The following is a 17,203-nucleotide window of genomic DNA, read 5'->3' on the forward strand; positions in this document are numbered from 1 at the left end:
TGATGAAGCGTTTTTTCAGAGAGAGAGAGAGAGAGAGAGAGAGAGAGAGAGAGAGTTAGTTGACACTTTAATGTCATTGGGCATGAGGACAAGAGTGAATCCGTCAACAAAATTTTGTTGTGTAGCAATACACTATCATAAAAGGGGGAGAGAGACAGACAGACAGAGTGAGACAGAGAAACTATTCACTGGAGATGGGGGAAAGAGAATGGGACACAGAAATTCTACCCTCTACACATACCGAAATAATCGCTCTGTCAAGTAAATGTACTGTTCCTCATCAGTTCAACGCCAGTTGCGAATCATACAAGGGGAGCATGGGAGGGAAGGCTGAGTTTTCCAGCTGAGTGCACACACTCACACCAGACACCGTGATGAGCATGATGAGAGAGCGCTGGCACACACGTGGGATGTGGGGGGAAGGGAAGGGAGAGAGAGAGAGAGAGAGAGAGAGAGGACTCCTTCCTGTCAGTGGCTGGCAGGATGGGGAGGGAAGCAGTAGTAAAATCAACACCACTGCGCTGCGCTGAGCACTGCAAATAGACGGACTTGACCCATACTCCTCTCAGTCTCTCCGCCCAGACCCCCCCAGCTCAGCACGGAACGGCCTGACCAATGCCGCCAATATCTGGTCATCAGTCGTACAACTCTACATGTTTTTTTCTCTCTCTGCTGTAGGACTGGCTGTGAAATGACCGCGCGCTGTCTTCCTCTTAACCAGACATACAACTACTACTGCCACTACTACTACTAATCATAAGCAAGCTCAAAGCGCTTTACAAATGCAATGCTTGAAATGAATAGAATAAACCACATGAGATGCAGTCAGTTGTGTCCGATTCTGACCGTCAGAACAGCAGAGGAGGCAACTGCTGTCCCGACAATCTGGGCTAGAATTCTGATTATTGTGGAGAGTGTCTTGTCTAAGTTAAACCCCATTCTCTCGGCCAAGAGGGTTTTAGGACAGTCGGCGATGGGATGGTTCCCAAAGGCCAACTAGCCCCCAAGGCTGCAGCACTTAAAGCCAGTGCAATCTTGCTTCTGGTTTGAGAGTCATAGTCCTTCACAAAAGACTACGTGGAAACATAATGATACAAAACTAATAAAAAGTCATAAAAACCACAATCATTCATATCATAAAAGCACAATGTACAAACACCACGACAAGTACATTCTCATTGTGACAACTCTTACCACCACTTCCTAACCCTGTCCCAACTCACACACACATTGCCATGAACTTGAGACAGCAGCATAATATCAGTTCTGACAAATGATTTTTTAAAAATGAAAACACGTGACGATGACTCAAGTCAGCTAAACTTACAAGTTAATACAACCCTCACTGTCTGAGGTTTAGTGTTTTAAACAATAACAACATCTGATTATCTAAAACAAAAAATAAGTCATAGCTGCACCCTTACTCACTACAACCATGCATACACTACCCCAGAGTTTCAGTCACCAAGAGTCGAAAGAAATGACCCCACAACGTACATCTTACTCAATGACTAAAGCTGCTCCTTTTCTCACCACAAATGCCAGACGCGTGAAGCACTGAGAGAGCGAGAGAGAGAGAGAGAGAGAGAGAGAGAGAGAGAGAGGGGGGGGGATTAAATAAAATGAAAATTCTTTACTGACAATAACCTGTTTGGCTTTTATGCACAGAGATAGATTCCCGATTCCAGATGGTTTATTCATGTACAGGCCTAGGCCCCTTATGAAGAAGTGAGAGAGAAAGAGAGAGAGAGAGAGATAGGCTGACACGAAGTCTTCTGTAATCTCCCCCTCTCTATCCCCCCCCCCCCCACACACACACACAAACACTCCCCGCCCAACTATTTCTCTTGACTCCCCACTTGGGGATCCCCCAGTCTCGGCCTCGCAGTCTCATCTCCCATCATCTCCCTCTCTGTCCTTCAACGCACCCCCCTCCTCCCCCTCAATAATCACAAAACCACCTCTACTTCAGCTGCCTTTATCCAACAGGACTGGTGTTCTCCAACTCGTAAATTTAGAGCAGAAGGAACACTGGGGGAAGGTTGTATTTTCGGAAGGTGTATACAGTAAATATATACCTGAAGACTAATCTTGCTGGCGGAATCCTAGCTCTCTCTCTCTCTCTCTCTCTCTCTCTCTGTGTGTGTGTGTGTGGTGTGTGTGTGTGTGTGTGTGTGTGTGTGTTTGTGTGTTTGTGTGTGTCTGTGTGTTGAAGAGGCAGATTAGCAAGTGATTACACACACGGCATACCTTTGTCGTGACTAACTATCAACAAGTCAGGAACAGCCAGATCTGTCACCATATATACAAAATATACGGTCCGCATGCGTGTTAAACGTGTATGGAAAGAGAACAGGGAGAAGGGAAAGAGAGTGATGTGGGCAGGAAGGGGGTGATGGTGACAGTGCGAGAAAAGGGCAGACACGGGAATGCCGTCCCTCTCTCTCTCTGTGTGTGTGTGTGTGTGTGTGTGTGTGTGTGTGTGTGTGTGTGTGTGTGTGTGCGCGCGTGCGTGTGTGCGGAGAAAGAGAGAGAGAGAGAGAGATCCAGACAGACAGGAGACACATACAGACCGAGAGGATTCTCACAGTAGTACTGATAAAAAATCCTCCACGTGAGCGAGTGCAGGAACGTGACAAGCCCTCAATGGACATTGCCATCACGCGGAATGTCAACCTTGCGATCCTTTCAGAACCAAACAAAAAACAACCTTTGTGGCTCGCGTGGGATTCCTACCGTTCGACAACAACAACAACAACAACAAAAAAGAAGAGAAAACGCCGGCGGTATTACATATAAAGATAAACACACACGCACGCACACACACACACACACACGCACGCACGCACGCACAAGCACACACACACATACAAAGGTTATCATTATAAACTTACGTTGTGTGTCAACATACACGTAAGCAGCAAATAACATGATCCCAAAGTTATCATCAGCACAGTAAGGAATGCTCACAATGGCTGGCAAGAAGCCTATCACTACAGTTCGCCCGACACTACAGACTGACACTGTCACCATCGTCGTCTCGTTGTTCTACCGTACGGTACGTTTACAGCGAGATGATGATTATAACTACAGACACATTTCGTCGAACATTAATATAGGTTGCATTTTGAACTATTTGTTGATTCTTGTCATCATCCTCATCATCAACAACATTAACAATACAAATGCTTCCACTGCTGTATAATTTATTATCTTTAGAACAGCAGAAATTCACAGGTGGTAAAAACAAAACAAAACAAAACAAAAAACAACAACTACAACCCCCCCCAAAAAAAACAACAACAAACAAACAAAAAACAACCAAAAAAAAAAACACCACCACAAAACAACAACTAATAAACAACAATTACACACACACAAATACACACAGAAAAAAAATCGCAACGAGATCATATTCACGAAATACAAATCTATGGACATAAACAAGAACATATAACAACAAAAAGAACACACACACCCTCCCCCCCCTAAAAAAAAAAAAGAAAAAAGAAAAAAAAGGATAAAAAAAAGATGACAAATTAATGGCGAGCAGAAGCAACAGACAAAAATACAGCTGTCAGAAGGAATCACACACAATACCCCTGCCCACCCCGCTACCTCTCTCATTCTGTACAATACAAACTACCCTGGGACGAAAGGGTCATTCCACTCACTACACGGAACGACGCACCTGAGAGAAGAAAAAAAAAAGAAAGAAAAAAAAAGTTCTCCTCTCCCATGCCCGCCCCTCCCACCCTGTCCCCAACTATCCAGGTCACGGCTTTTGGAGCTGTGAGGGGCACCGAAACAGAGGCCATCCGAGGTCACTGGCCTGTGGTGTCGGGATCCTTTCCTTGGGGACAGGACTGAGAGGGCGGCTGTCTCCCAAGGTGTGTGTGTAGGTATCTTTGGTGACCCCAGCCGCGCAGTGTGTACATAATTATGCTAAATGACGTTAAGCTGATGACTCATGTTCCTGGTTCCGAACAGTATATCATATCTCCAAGAAAAAACATTAACTGTCATCTGACTCAGACCCAGTCTTTTGCCTTGTCATGACCTGTCCCTTGTATCATCAACAGACCTGACTTTGAATGGTGTCACGAATGACGATCCGAAATTAGACGGTATCGCCCTTGTGTCAAACAACAAAATACCAGTGTTCAAATGTCAGACAGTAGAAGGGTTCAGACAGTGCACAGAAAAAAGCAAGTTTGGTGTTCAAGTGTTAGCAGAATCAATGCCAAGGGTGTTTTTTTTTTTCTTTTTCTTTGGTGCCAAATATGTACAGGTCATTATCATGTGGAACCGAAGCTGCTGATCACTGGCAATTAGTTTCAGGGCAACTTAACGACAAGAACAATATACAACAACAACAACAGCACACCCATACACATACACACACCCACACTGATCCAGTAAAACAAACAAACAAACAACAACAACAAAAAAAACCGTGTGAAAAGCTTGGATGAGTGACACGATCAGAATCTCATTCTTTTTTCTTCACAGTCATATTTAATCATTCTTCCACCCCTTCCTCACTGTCTCCCCTCATCTCCACTGTTCTCTCACATCCAGAATCTCAGCCCTCTGCCTCCCTCCCTCCTCCGCCCACCTCATCCGCCCTTCAACCCTACTCTTGGGATGGGATCCTAAAGTCCTCCATTTCCGAATCCAAAAGAAATGACAGTCATATGGGGTACCTTCCCACTGCGCTATTGACATGATAGCGCCAATGACATGAAGTTCTATCAACGCTGAGATACTCGTCATATGGCTGAGAGACCATGGACCAAATCAATGGAAATGAGACGTCAAATACACGCCTACATCTGAAAGGCAATCGTTTTCAAGCTCACAATCTTTTTTTTTTTTCTTTTCTTTTAATCAAAGCGGGGTTGTTTTTTTTGTTGTTTTTTTTTTTTTGGGGGGGGGGGGGTTGCTTTTTTTTTTTTTTTTTTTTAAGGTACAAACTCTGGTGATACATACTGGCGTAAACAGATACAAAAATATACATACATACTTAACTAAAAGAGAAAAATAAAAGATCAGAAAGTCTGCAGGTATTAAAGAAGAGACACAAACAACAGCTCATGGCTGGAGAAAGCGTACATAATGAAAAGGATTTCAATTACTTTAAAAATGTCCAACACTAAAGGTCAATACAACAATACACTACCACAGGGGTACACATTTGCATGAATTGAACTGGCAGATACTGGCAGCAAGTAACTAATTGAATGAACATATCAAGTGGCATAAAATGTGTAGCCTTCTGTGACATGTTTATATACATATATATATATATATATATATGTATCATATAGCTATCTTCCACAAGTTTTAGACTTGTGTTTTACGTTTTATCATCTCTCTCTCTCTCTCTCTCTCTCTACACACACACACACACACACACGCACACACACACACACATTTGTTTTAAATTCATACAATAAGCAATGTTAAAACAATGTTGGTGCATAGTCATGATGCATACTGCCTTGAGCGGCTCTTCGTGAGTGCATAAAAAAGATAAGTGTATACAAAAAAACAAAAACAAAAAACAAAAAAACAAATTTTTTTAAAAAAAAACAACGCTTTTCTTAAATTCAAAAGTCATAAAACTGCAATTTTGAGCAACACCCATTTTGAAATTATATCAAAAATCAAAACTTAAATCAAAACATAAAACTTCGCCCATATGAACGACGGGCGCAATAACCGGTGGCTAAAGCGTTGGACTTACAATCTGAGGGTCCCGCGTTCCAATCTCGGTAGCGGCGCCTGGTGGGTAAAGGGTGGAGATCTTTTCTATCTCCTAGGTCAACATAATGTGCAGACCTGCTTGTGCCTGAATCCCCTTCGTGTGTATACGCAAGCAGAAAATCAAATAAGCACGTTAAAGATCCTGTAATCCATGTCAGCGTTCAGTGAGTAATGGAAACAAGAAAAACACCCAGCATGCACACCACCGAAAACGTAGTATGGCTGCCTACATGGAGCGGTACAAACGGTCATACACGTAAAAGCCCACTTGTGTACATACGAGTGAACGTGGGAGTTGCAGTCCACGAACGAAGAAGAGGAAGTGAATACGTTCAACAAAACAACGACAAACAGCCAACATCCCTTGTGTTCAAATCCTGGATCATGTGGGCCTATACTGGAACAATACTGTCTGTTTTGTAGACCATGGCCACCAGAAAACTGAGAGAACGACATTCCCTGAAATTGTCTAAACCATTTTTGTTCTGGTTGAAAAGAGAACGTTCTGCTGACCTTGCTTGCTGCCACGTGTACACATCTTCAGCACAGATTCTGACAAAATGATGTCTATCTCTGCCAATGGAGGCGCTCACTACATCTGTGTCAACCTCTCGACAAAGACACAGAGACAAAGGAAAGAGAAGGCAAGGAGAGAGAGAGGGGGGGGGTTGAGGGGGGTGGGGTGGGGGCAATAGAGGGAAGGAGAGAAAGAAAAGGAGGGGGGTCGAAAAAAAGATAGAGGGAGAGAGAGAGAGAGACAGAGAGAGTGAGAGAGGGGGGGGAGGTGGGCGAAAGACAGAGGGAAGGAGAGAAAGAGGTGGGGGGCGGCGGGGAGGGAGGGGGAGGGGGGGGGGGGAAGACAGTGTTAGAAACGACTCGAACTTTTTAATGACTAGGCCACTTTGGCCGTGTCAAGTGGGGTTGAATGGATGTGAAGGAAGGGGGTGGGGGTATACAAAAACACATAACAATGATTGGCAAGGGTGGAGGTGGATGAGGAGGGGCCATGGGGTAAGGGGGTACAATACGATCACACCTGCGCCAAAAGGAGTAGACAGGAAGGGGGGGGGGAACTGAGGGAAGGGTATGCAATAGGCCAATCAGTGATATGTATGAGAGAGAGAGAGTGAGTGACAGAGAGAGAGAGAGAGAGAGAGAGAGAGAGAGAGAGAGAGAGTGAGTGACAGAGAGAGAGAGAGAGAGAGAGAGAGAGAGGACACGACACAACACGCAACAACACACGAAACTCCCTATATAATGAATCACCTTCACTAATGTCGTCTAACCACAATTGCGGACACAGTCACTTGAAAACAATAAAACAACAACTGCTTCTCCATTCCTCATCCTCTCTCCCCCCTCCACCCACTTTCACTCCACCACCCCCCTCCACCCCCCACAAAAAAACCCACCCCCAACCTCCTTAAATGACTCCCCCCCAGATGATCCATCTGTCACCGTCAGCAAATTTCGTCCAGGGACTAAATCACAACTACCCCGCACTGAACGGCTGTAGATGTACACACATATATAATGTAAAGTTTTACTTTTATGAGAGAAAAAATCAACTCATTCACAATCATCCATCTTCGTCCCCTCTCCCCACCCCCCTTCTTTATGCCCCATACACCAACTCCTACAAATTAGTTTCACTTACATCGTCGCAAACTGACACTGACCTGCACTGGGACATCCGAACGATATGGCTTGTTGAAAAGATGGGATTAATAGCGTGCTGAAAAGATAGGAAACGCCAATCTAACCATTCGTTTACTCTAGGCGACAACCTTTTGTCATGCAGCTGTTGACGAATTAGGGAGACTATTGTATAACAGGGATTTTTCTTGGTGCTTCTGGGCGGCATGTCATTGTTGAAACAGGAAAGCGAATCCGTTTTAGAACCATGCCGCCATCACCAGTGAAGAAGGGTCCAAGGCCGAAGTACTGGTAAGAGCAGCGCTGACAGCAGCAGCACTGGCAAGAAGACTGAAGCCCGTTTGGAGAGACATTAACATTAGTCTCAGAACAAAGCTGCAGCTCCTGCATGCACTGGTTCTATTTCCTTGTATGCATGCGAGTCCTGGACTGGACTCTTACGACTGAGCTTCAGAGGAGGATCAAAGCAGTGCAAATGAGACGCTTCAGAAGACTCCTTGGCATCTCATATATGGACCGCCTGACACTGAAGTCAGAAAAAAACCCATCAGACAGACCGTTTGGTCGTAATGACGACCTTCCGACCATAGCAGAAAAAAAGAAAATGAAATGGTGTGGCCGTTTGACGAGATCTGAAGGGCTCTCAAAGACCATCCTTCAGGGAAGAAGGCAAGGGAAAAGGATACTGGAGACAGACAGCGAAAGAAGTGGGCAGACCACTGGATGGGCAGAAGAGTTTTGCCGGAACTCGGGCCCTCACAGCGATATGGAAAAAGTAATGCGTTCAGCAGTGCAGCGCCTCCACGACCAAAGTAGGTGACAATGAGTCATTGTTGATACCCTGTGCGCTAGAGGCTACAAATGCAACACGAGTTGAGAGACAGTGAAAGAGAGGAGAGAGAGAGAGAGAGAGAGAGAGGGGGGGGGAGATTTTCAACTGAGCGAGAGTGAAAAAGCCGACGCAGCAAAAATTACACACACGCACACACACGCACAGACACACACACACATGAGACGACTTTACAAACCACACTGCTGAACAATCGTCACAATTCAGCCCACCGGTGAGAGATACACACAAAAGGTACACCAGTGTGTGAAACTAACATTCTGATCGAATGAGCTGCAAATCTTTCGGTCTGTAATAACCAGTCTGCAATGCGTGCATTTTAGTTAAGTCACCAGCAAGAATAATGTATACGCATCGCAATCTTGTTCGTAAAATGATTTCAAAAAGTAGTATTGCACAGTGCAGGAAAGAGAAAGAGAGAAAGAGAGGTGGGGTGTGTGTGTGTGTGTGTGCGTGTGTGTGTGTGGGTAATCACGGACTTATAATGGTATACGTCCGTGGGGGAAAGAAGGGAGCCAGCAGTGTCAACGGGCCCCTGCCATCTTCTTATTGTTGGGGGTCTGAGTCCCACCACGCACAGCGAACATGAGGTAAAAGGTCTCATAGCGTTTTGCGGCCACCGGGACAGTGAATTAATGTCCACTTCGTCCAGGGCTCGGCATTTTGAAGGCGGGGCCCAGTCCTCTTCTTCCGCAGTTTTAACCTTCCCGAAAGTCAGGTACCCATTCACACCTGGGTGAAGTGAGGAAAATCAGAGTAAAGTGCCTTCACTAAGGACACAGCACCAGGCCGAAACGGGGCCACGAAGCTTAATCACTGGTGATCAGTAGTCCAACGCTTTTCCGATTCTGCCACGACGTGCCTCCTGTGCATGAGGGCTGGTGTTAAATCAAAACGGGGGTTAGATGATTGGGCCACTCAGTCACTCACCTTTGAGCAGTTGTTTGAGTTCCCGGGCGGCGCGGGACGTGGTAAACTTGTTCACGATATCCAGGGCCGTCTGGTCGTAGGAGTTCGGCTTGTTCACGTCCACTCCGCACTGAACACACACACACAGAGGAAAATAAATAATTTTAAAAAAAGAAAATCACACACCCAGACATTTCTTCACTGACAAACAGGTTAATTAAACAGTTCTTTATTTGAAAATGTCACAATGCAAACACTGACATAATCCACACACTGACAAATTCCACACAAGAACACGCTTGCCACTGAAGCGAAAATCTGTTTGTGTACATCTCCTCTCTCCTCTTCCCTTCCTCAAATAATCATCAGGCGCGTGCGCCGCACAAGCGCGCGCGCGCTCGCACGTACACATGAACATTTCGCAGAGAACTATCGCTCAAAACACGAGAATAAAACGTGAAAACGCTTTATTTTCGCGTTTTAAGAGAGACAAAGGATGTAGGTTGAGATAAAATGATAAACTGAGCGAGAGAGATGGGTAGAACGAACGAATGATCTTTCATTGAGTGAAAAAAAGGATTAAGCACAGCTGGTTTGTTTTCATCCTGTCTCCATGAAAAGAGAAAATATAACAAACACACAATACAAAAGCATAATTACATTGGTAAATTTCAAATTATGTATTAAACAAAGTTATCAAATCAAACAAACGAACAACATAAATACATGCGCTTTTTGCATAAACATTACTTAGAACAGAGAGAGAGAGAGAGAGAGAAGAGAGAGAGAGAGAGAGAGGGGGGGGTATTTTGCAGTGTACAGCATGAAGAACCTATCACGCCCTATCTCGACAGGGACCAACACAGAGAACTATATTTATGGGTCGCACAATGAGAAATGGCCAGCTTTCCGCAATGCACACACACATATTCAGAAACGAAACGGCCCAACCATACTGACTGTAACAACACCTTTCTTTCTTTCTTTTCTTGTACTCCTCTCTCTCTCTCTCTGTCTCTCTCTCTCTCTCTCTCAATAACACAAAAAAGTTTGTACTAAGTCATACATACATACACACACACACACACACACAGTATACCCCCCCTCTCTCTCTCGCACTTTTTTTCCTACCTCCCCCCCTCGCCTCCTCCCTCCCTCCCTTCCTGGAAGATGCGCGTACGCAAAACTGTTACACAGGTACACAGGTGTGTCGACATGAAAACCCGAACCGTGTTCGTGTTCTGATTCTTTTCCTCATTTATCTCTGAACAGCACAGACGTGTAGATATTAGGGAGTGAGGGTTGGGGGGGAAAAGTATAGCGAAGTCAAGCGTTTGCAATGATAAATCACTCGGCTTTTAGCGGCGTACTGCTAACATCTGGCGTTTTGTTTCGTTTTGTTTTTTTGCACTATTCGTCGTTATCTTTTGTCTCGACTTGGGAGATACCCATCCTCCTGTCGGTTGATATCAGCGAATCTTAGTGGGTTAGTGAGGATAATACGTACTTTTGTGTGTGTGTGTGTGTGTGTGTGTGTGTTTATTGCTAGTATTGTATCTACAAAACCCCCTTCAAGATGGCAGCAGGCCTAAAGGTTGAATGAACTTTCCCTCTCCCACATCCCTCCCTCTCCCCCCTCTCTCTCTTTCTCTGTGTGTGAGTTTCTAAGAACCTTCCACACAACTGGCACAGTGAAAGATACTTCTCTTTCAAAACCCCCATCTCACATGCAATGAAAACAAAACGGAGACCAAGCACATAGAACATCCTATGGATCACACACGCGCACAAACACTCAAGTATTCACAAACACAGACATCCCTTTTAAGAAAACATACCCAAGTCATTTAGTGCAAGAAGCGCAAACGCGCATGTATACACATATACACACAGAGATCATCATACAGATGCTCATATACACGCAGTCACACAAATGCACACACATTCTCATACACAATCACATACGCACACACACGCATACTGAAACACACAAACGCGCGCGCGCGCGCGCGCGCGCACGCACGCACGCACACACAAACACACACAAGGGTCAGATGTGGCACTCAGGACCTCTCTCTTATCAGCAAATATTGGTGCATTTCCTGGCAGAGTGATGCGTTTACTCGGGCATGGAGCTTTCCATCGTCAAAAGTGCGCGCGCGCGCGTGTGTGTGCATGTGTCGCGCGCGCACATTACATATGAAAAGAGAGAGAGAATGAGAGAGAGTTGTGTGTGTGTGTGTGTGTGAAGAGAGAGAGAGAGAGAGAGAGGGAGAGGGAGGGGGCAGGGATAGAGGAGAGGGGGAGAGAAGAGAAGAAGCAGGAAAGAGAAAAAAAAAAAAAAAAACGAGAGAAAAAAGAGAGGGAGAGAGAGATTGAAAGGGGATGAAAATAGACAGACACAGAGATAGACAGACAGACAGACCGCGCACTCACACACACACACACACGCGCGCGCGCGCGCTCACACACACACACACACACAGCCCTCCCTGTAACTTAAAGGTCCTTCTACTTCTCCCCCGCTTCCCTGACAGCACGGCATATATAATTTCTCTCTGACTGCTATCGTCAGCGGCTGAAAAGCTTGACGAGACGTCTCAGAACAGGGCCTGTCTTGTAGTCAGGGGCCTTCAAGACCTTATGTTGCAAAGACTAAGCATTGACTCCCTGGCTCTTAGTCCCACTTCCCATTTATTTCTGGGATGGGAAAGGGTGACAGGATATAAATAAATAAATAAATAAATGAATAAATACATAAATAATGTATTTTTTTTTCTCAAGCAGATACTCTATGGTCACAGTCTGTTTTAGAATTTGCCAAACATCAGATTTGTCTCTGAACAAGATTCAGCGCTATATAGATACCATTCTTCTTCTTCTTCTTCTTCTTATACCATTATCATTAAAAGGGGTCAAGTGCTCTTTGTCATGCCCACGAATGTATCAGACGCTTATTCGTTTGTTGTGTTTTTTCCTGCCCCCCACCCCCTTCCTATTCACCCCCACCATTCTCGGGGGCGCCCTGGCAGAATCGGTCCGCCATTGGACTTCTGATCCAGTGATCACCAGTGTTCAGGATTCGTGGCCCCATTTTGGCGTGGTGCTGTGTCCTTGGGAAAGGCACTTCACTCGATTTTTCTCACTCCACCCAGGTGTGAATGGGTACCTGACTTAGGTTGAGGAAAGGAGAAGACTGGATCCCGTCTTGCCACGTCGAGCCCTTAAATCCCTCGTTGTAGTTAATAAATATTTATGAATTCACTGCCCCCGATAGTCACAAAAGGCGACAGGACCTTTAACCAAAACCTTTTAACTCTTTTCTCAACATGCAAAGTATATGTGGCCTTTGATCACCCTCTTCTCGTGTCTGATTATTTTTCATTCTCTTTTGTACACACCAAGGCTGAAGCGAACACACTTTGAAAAAATCTGACACCACCACTCCAATCAAAACAACGAACAGAAATGCAATGCCAATCCAAGAAAGAAACAAGAAGATTGAATAACCAGAACATCATCATAAGACCATTATACGAATCAGACCACAACACATTCTCACAATTACCAACTCCCTTCGATAAACAAAACTCTTACACCACCAAGATCCCAGCATTGAACAAGAAGACCTAAAGGGTGCGAAGTAACAGGACGTTAAACAACACTCAGTCTCTGTCTGCCTGTTTAAAAACAAAGAAATGAAACAGATGTGGATTAACGTGTCAGGATCAGTCCGCACGTTCCGCCACCTCCTTAAAACTGAAACTCAATCCATACACTAACATCATCTCGAATCCAAATAACAAACTGATCCACACAGATATCATACAGGCTGTCTTACAGTGCCAGTGCCCATACGGATGCCCGTGTAACCAGCCCGGTGGGTCCTGAGTCGATTGGCGATGGTGTAGAAGTGGTTGTTGAAGGCCATTCTTAAGGTCGTTAGTCCGGCAGGAGAAGAACGATGTAGAGCGGGACGGAGCACTTCTCAGCTGAGAGCCGATCGGGAATGATGTGTGGACAATAAACCAACGCACTAACTTACACGTTATGTGTTGCTGACAAACGCAAACTGCAGTGTCTTGTGACTGGGTGGGAATCAACCTGCCACTGAACACTTTCTGGTTCACACTGCCAACAGTAACATCTGTTCCAGTGCAGGAAAGGAAGATTCTCCCTCTCCCTGAAAGGTATCGTCGTTCGGATAACCCCGTCACCCTCCGCAAGGCAGCCATTTATACTCCAAGAGATATCATCGTTCTGATAACCCCAATGTTCATATTCCCTCTACGAGTTTAAGAGTTCAGCTGAAGGTTGAGATAAGCGATAAGTCCTCGGAAGTGCCAAAAAAGAAGTCACTAATCTTTCTGTCGTTACACTGTATATATCACACAAGAACACAAAATCCACTATCACACCTACAGGACTAGCAGAAACAACAATGGTATAGTCTGTGCTGAAAATCATTCGGTATGAAGCACCATTCCACCCGTTCACAGCCATCCGAACAGTTGACAGGAACTGCCTGTTCTGGAACTGACCACTGCCTGACCTGACCGCCGGTTCACACGTGCTGAACACACCAGACCACGCAGCGCGACAACTTGTTACAGACTTCCGGCTTGTCCTCGGAAAGACATGACCCCGTCCAGTACGTAGAAAAATACATGACTGCACACTCCTGAGATATATTATGTATGGATACAAACTTCACAGATAATTCTAAGCACACAGGATCCCGAAATACTTGTATGGACATCGACTCCCCAAATATTCGATTCTGGAGGGTTAGGTTGTTGTTGCAGCCAAATATGCGGGCACACTATTACAAGAGCATGCTTTATATTGCTTCTGCTTGTGTTCAACATTTTGTGTTCAATGTTTTAGCGTACATTGCATCGCACTGTCCTTGAACTAGTAAAATTTGTTTAAAAAAAAAAATCCCAACCAACTATCGAAATGGAAAAAACGGCTCCCGAAAAAAGACCTGAATGGACATAAACTCCCCGGAGACACGCACGGACACTTATATCCTATTAATGCCAGCAGACCATTGGTCCAGAGCTGATGATGCTGATGAGGACCCCCAATCGGGTGGCCGTGCCCAACAGCTGCTCATGGCGCCCGTAATGAAGAGGATGAAGGGGGGAGGCAGATGAAGATGAACCCTGTCCCTGACGGTTTATATACGGCGGTGTCGGCAGGGTGGGAGATAAGGGAGAGAGAGGGGGGCCAAGAGGCGCTGCACTGTGGGTATTGCTGATAGGGCGGGGCTGCCAACATGGCGACCTGCAACTGGTCGTGTTGTCGAGGAGCAGGAGGAGGAGGTGCAAAAAGGAAGTCTCTTTATTTTTAACTCTGTGATACAGTATCTTTTTTTATGGGTCTCAAGTCCGGAATCGGGGGCCTTCAATTTTAAACAAACACACGCATCCACACGTACACACTCGTGTACACACACACACACTTTTAATGGTCCTGTGTATTTTCATGATGCTGTTGCTCGAATTTCCTATCAAATGAACAGCATCCCCGTTAAACTTGCCGCTTTCTACCAGAAACAATACGTTTAAAACTCATGGAAGGAAAAACAGGGTGTGGAAGGAATAAAAAGGTATCTGGTATCTCTCTCTCTCTCTCTCTCTCTGTGTGTGTGTGTGTGTGTGTGTGTGTGTGTGTGTGTGTGTGTGTGTGTGTGTGTGTGTGTGTGTTTAAAAAACCCGAAGAAGCTTTAATAAACCATATCGATAGCAGTCATAGTTACGCAAATAAGGAAACTAAAAGTCACAAGAATAATACAACATATAACAACACACACACACACACACACACACACGCACGCAACAAAAAATCACCGATGCTCCACGTCGATACACAACCTTACAAAACGAACACCTCCACCATACCTCCCAGCTCTTCCAAAGCCGCAGTAGCAAAGGATCGCTCGACGCCACCCAGTTACAGGCTATAGAACTACCCCGAAGTAAAACAAGGTGGCGCCGGGGTTGATAGATTCCCCGATAGATTCCAGAGCAAAGGACGGACTTAAAATACGTGGCAGGTGAGTGAGAGGCAGCCACAAGTGGCAAAGCCCGTAAAACCAGCAGACACTACAGACACTATCGAAAGCATGCACACCTCTCAGCGTAGACCTCCATCCATCTTGTTCTCTCTCTTTTGGTTTTCAGCTTTTGTTTTCTTTACACAGAGAGAGAGAGAGAGAGAGAGAGAGAGAGAGAGAGAGAGAGAGAGAGAGAGAGAGAGAGAGAGAGAAACTTGCTTTTCTTCAACCACAAAAACGATCATATTTTTTCCGTGAAATCTTTCCTTCTGCAACAACAAAATACTAACAATACAATAAAACCATCATCAAGTCATTTCAAGAACCCCCAAGAAATGTGCGAATCTGAACAGCAGTATATATTCCTCGCAGGACAATTTGGGCTGTTTTTCCTCCTTCTTATGCACCACTTATATACCTGTAAAGTATCGTATCGTATTGTATAATACTATTGTGTATTGCAACGCATTGTATTGCTTTTTGTCCTAACAGATTTCTCTGCGTGAAATTCGAGCTCGCACCCCAGTATTGTGTGTGTGTGTGTGTGTGTGTGTGTGTGTGTGTGTGTGTGTGTGTGTGTGTGTTAAAATACTAGTTCTTTCTATCTCTCTGAATATGTTTTGAAAGTGCCCAGGAATTAATACACAGTTTAACTTTAGGTTTTAACTCTCATTCCAACCTGTTTTTCTCCCCCCCCCCCTCCCCTGGTAATTCTATATATAAAAATATGTACGCACTGAGCGCTTACTCGCTTCTTCACTTTAAAATACATATTATAAGAGACTGAAGATTCCATAGCCTTTTCCGGCCATAGGGGCAGTGACTTCATATCCACTTCTTGGGCTCGGCTTAGAAAGGCGGGGCCCAGTCCTCTCCTGCTGTTTTAACTTGACCTCACCGAAGTCTGGTACCAATTCATACCTGGAAGGATAGAGGATAATCAGACTAAAGTGCCTCAGTTTCCCATGAACACAAAACCATACCGGAAAGGGGCTTCGAACCTTGATCACTGGTGATCACTGGATCAGAAGTCCAACGCCCAACTGAATCGGTCATGGGGCCAAAAACAACAACAAAACAACAACAACAACAGACACACTGATGTATGGAAAATCGTGCAAGAGGTACAACTATCCGATTACAAGGAGCTACTTTTCGCTGGCAATGTGTGTGCTCAACAACAGTAAACCAGGGTCCATAGCAGGCCTGATGAGCTCTTCACCAGAGCGAAACAGCTGCTGCTGCTTGCTGGTACCCAGTAGATGCTGACTCTCCCTGCGGAGACATCACCCACACTCACGGAGCGTTCCTTGCCTCCCTCCGTTCCCCTGTCTGTGCGTCGATCATTTCAAGACACTGATGGTATGCCAGTGGAAAATCATTAAATCGTGAATTTAATAATTCGCTTCCTAGAAAACTTGGAAGACATTAAGAGTTGCATTCATGTTAGATCTCTCAATTAATTGCTTTCTCTGTCTCTCTATATGGGTGTATGTGTGGGAGTGGATGTGTGTGTGTGTGTGTGTGTGTGTGTGTGTGTGTGTGTGCGCGCGTACACACGCAAGTAATTGTATGTAAGTGTGCCGTTCGCGCGCATGTGTGTGCATAATTATGTATGCATGTATGTATATATGCAAGTGTTTATGTACGTCCGCGTTTGTATATTTGTCCCTCCCTCTCACTCTCTCTGCACGTCAGCTTTTGAACCACATTCAGTTCGCAAGTTTCCCCCCCCCCCTCCTCCTCCATCCACCCACCCCATCCCGCAGACAGACACTTATCTTTCTGGACTTTGCATCACACCTGGAAAAATCTGCATCAGCAACAACACAGACACCCAGGTGAACCTCTCTCCACCTCCTCCTTACCCCCACTACCATCTGACACTCTCGGGAGACCCTCCAGTTCCTCAGGCTGAATCAGGCCTGTGATCTCGGCACCCGACTTCTACGGGCAAC

At 45.2% G+C, this 17,203-nt stretch overlaps 1 protein-coding gene across 1 annotated transcript in view; it reads right to left on the bottom strand.

Annotated features, from left to right (window-relative positions):
* Positions 1–17,203, bottom strand: part of LOC143282697 (uncharacterized) — a 223,767-nt gene that overhangs the window by 99,086 nt on the left and 107,478 nt on the right. Inside the window, 1 exon segment of the mRNA XM_076588421.1 lies at positions 9,206–9,314. Within this exon segment, the coding sequence (XP_076444536.1) occupies positions 9,206–9,314 (109 nt within the window).

The sequence above is a fragment of the Babylonia areolata genome, chromosome 1, assembly GCF_041734735.1.
Source record: "Babylonia areolata isolate BAREFJ2019XMU chromosome 1, ASM4173473v1, whole genome shotgun sequence".
In the NCBI taxonomy this organism is placed as follows: domain Eukaryota; kingdom Metazoa; phylum Mollusca; class Gastropoda; order Neogastropoda; family Buccinidae; genus Babylonia; species Babylonia areolata.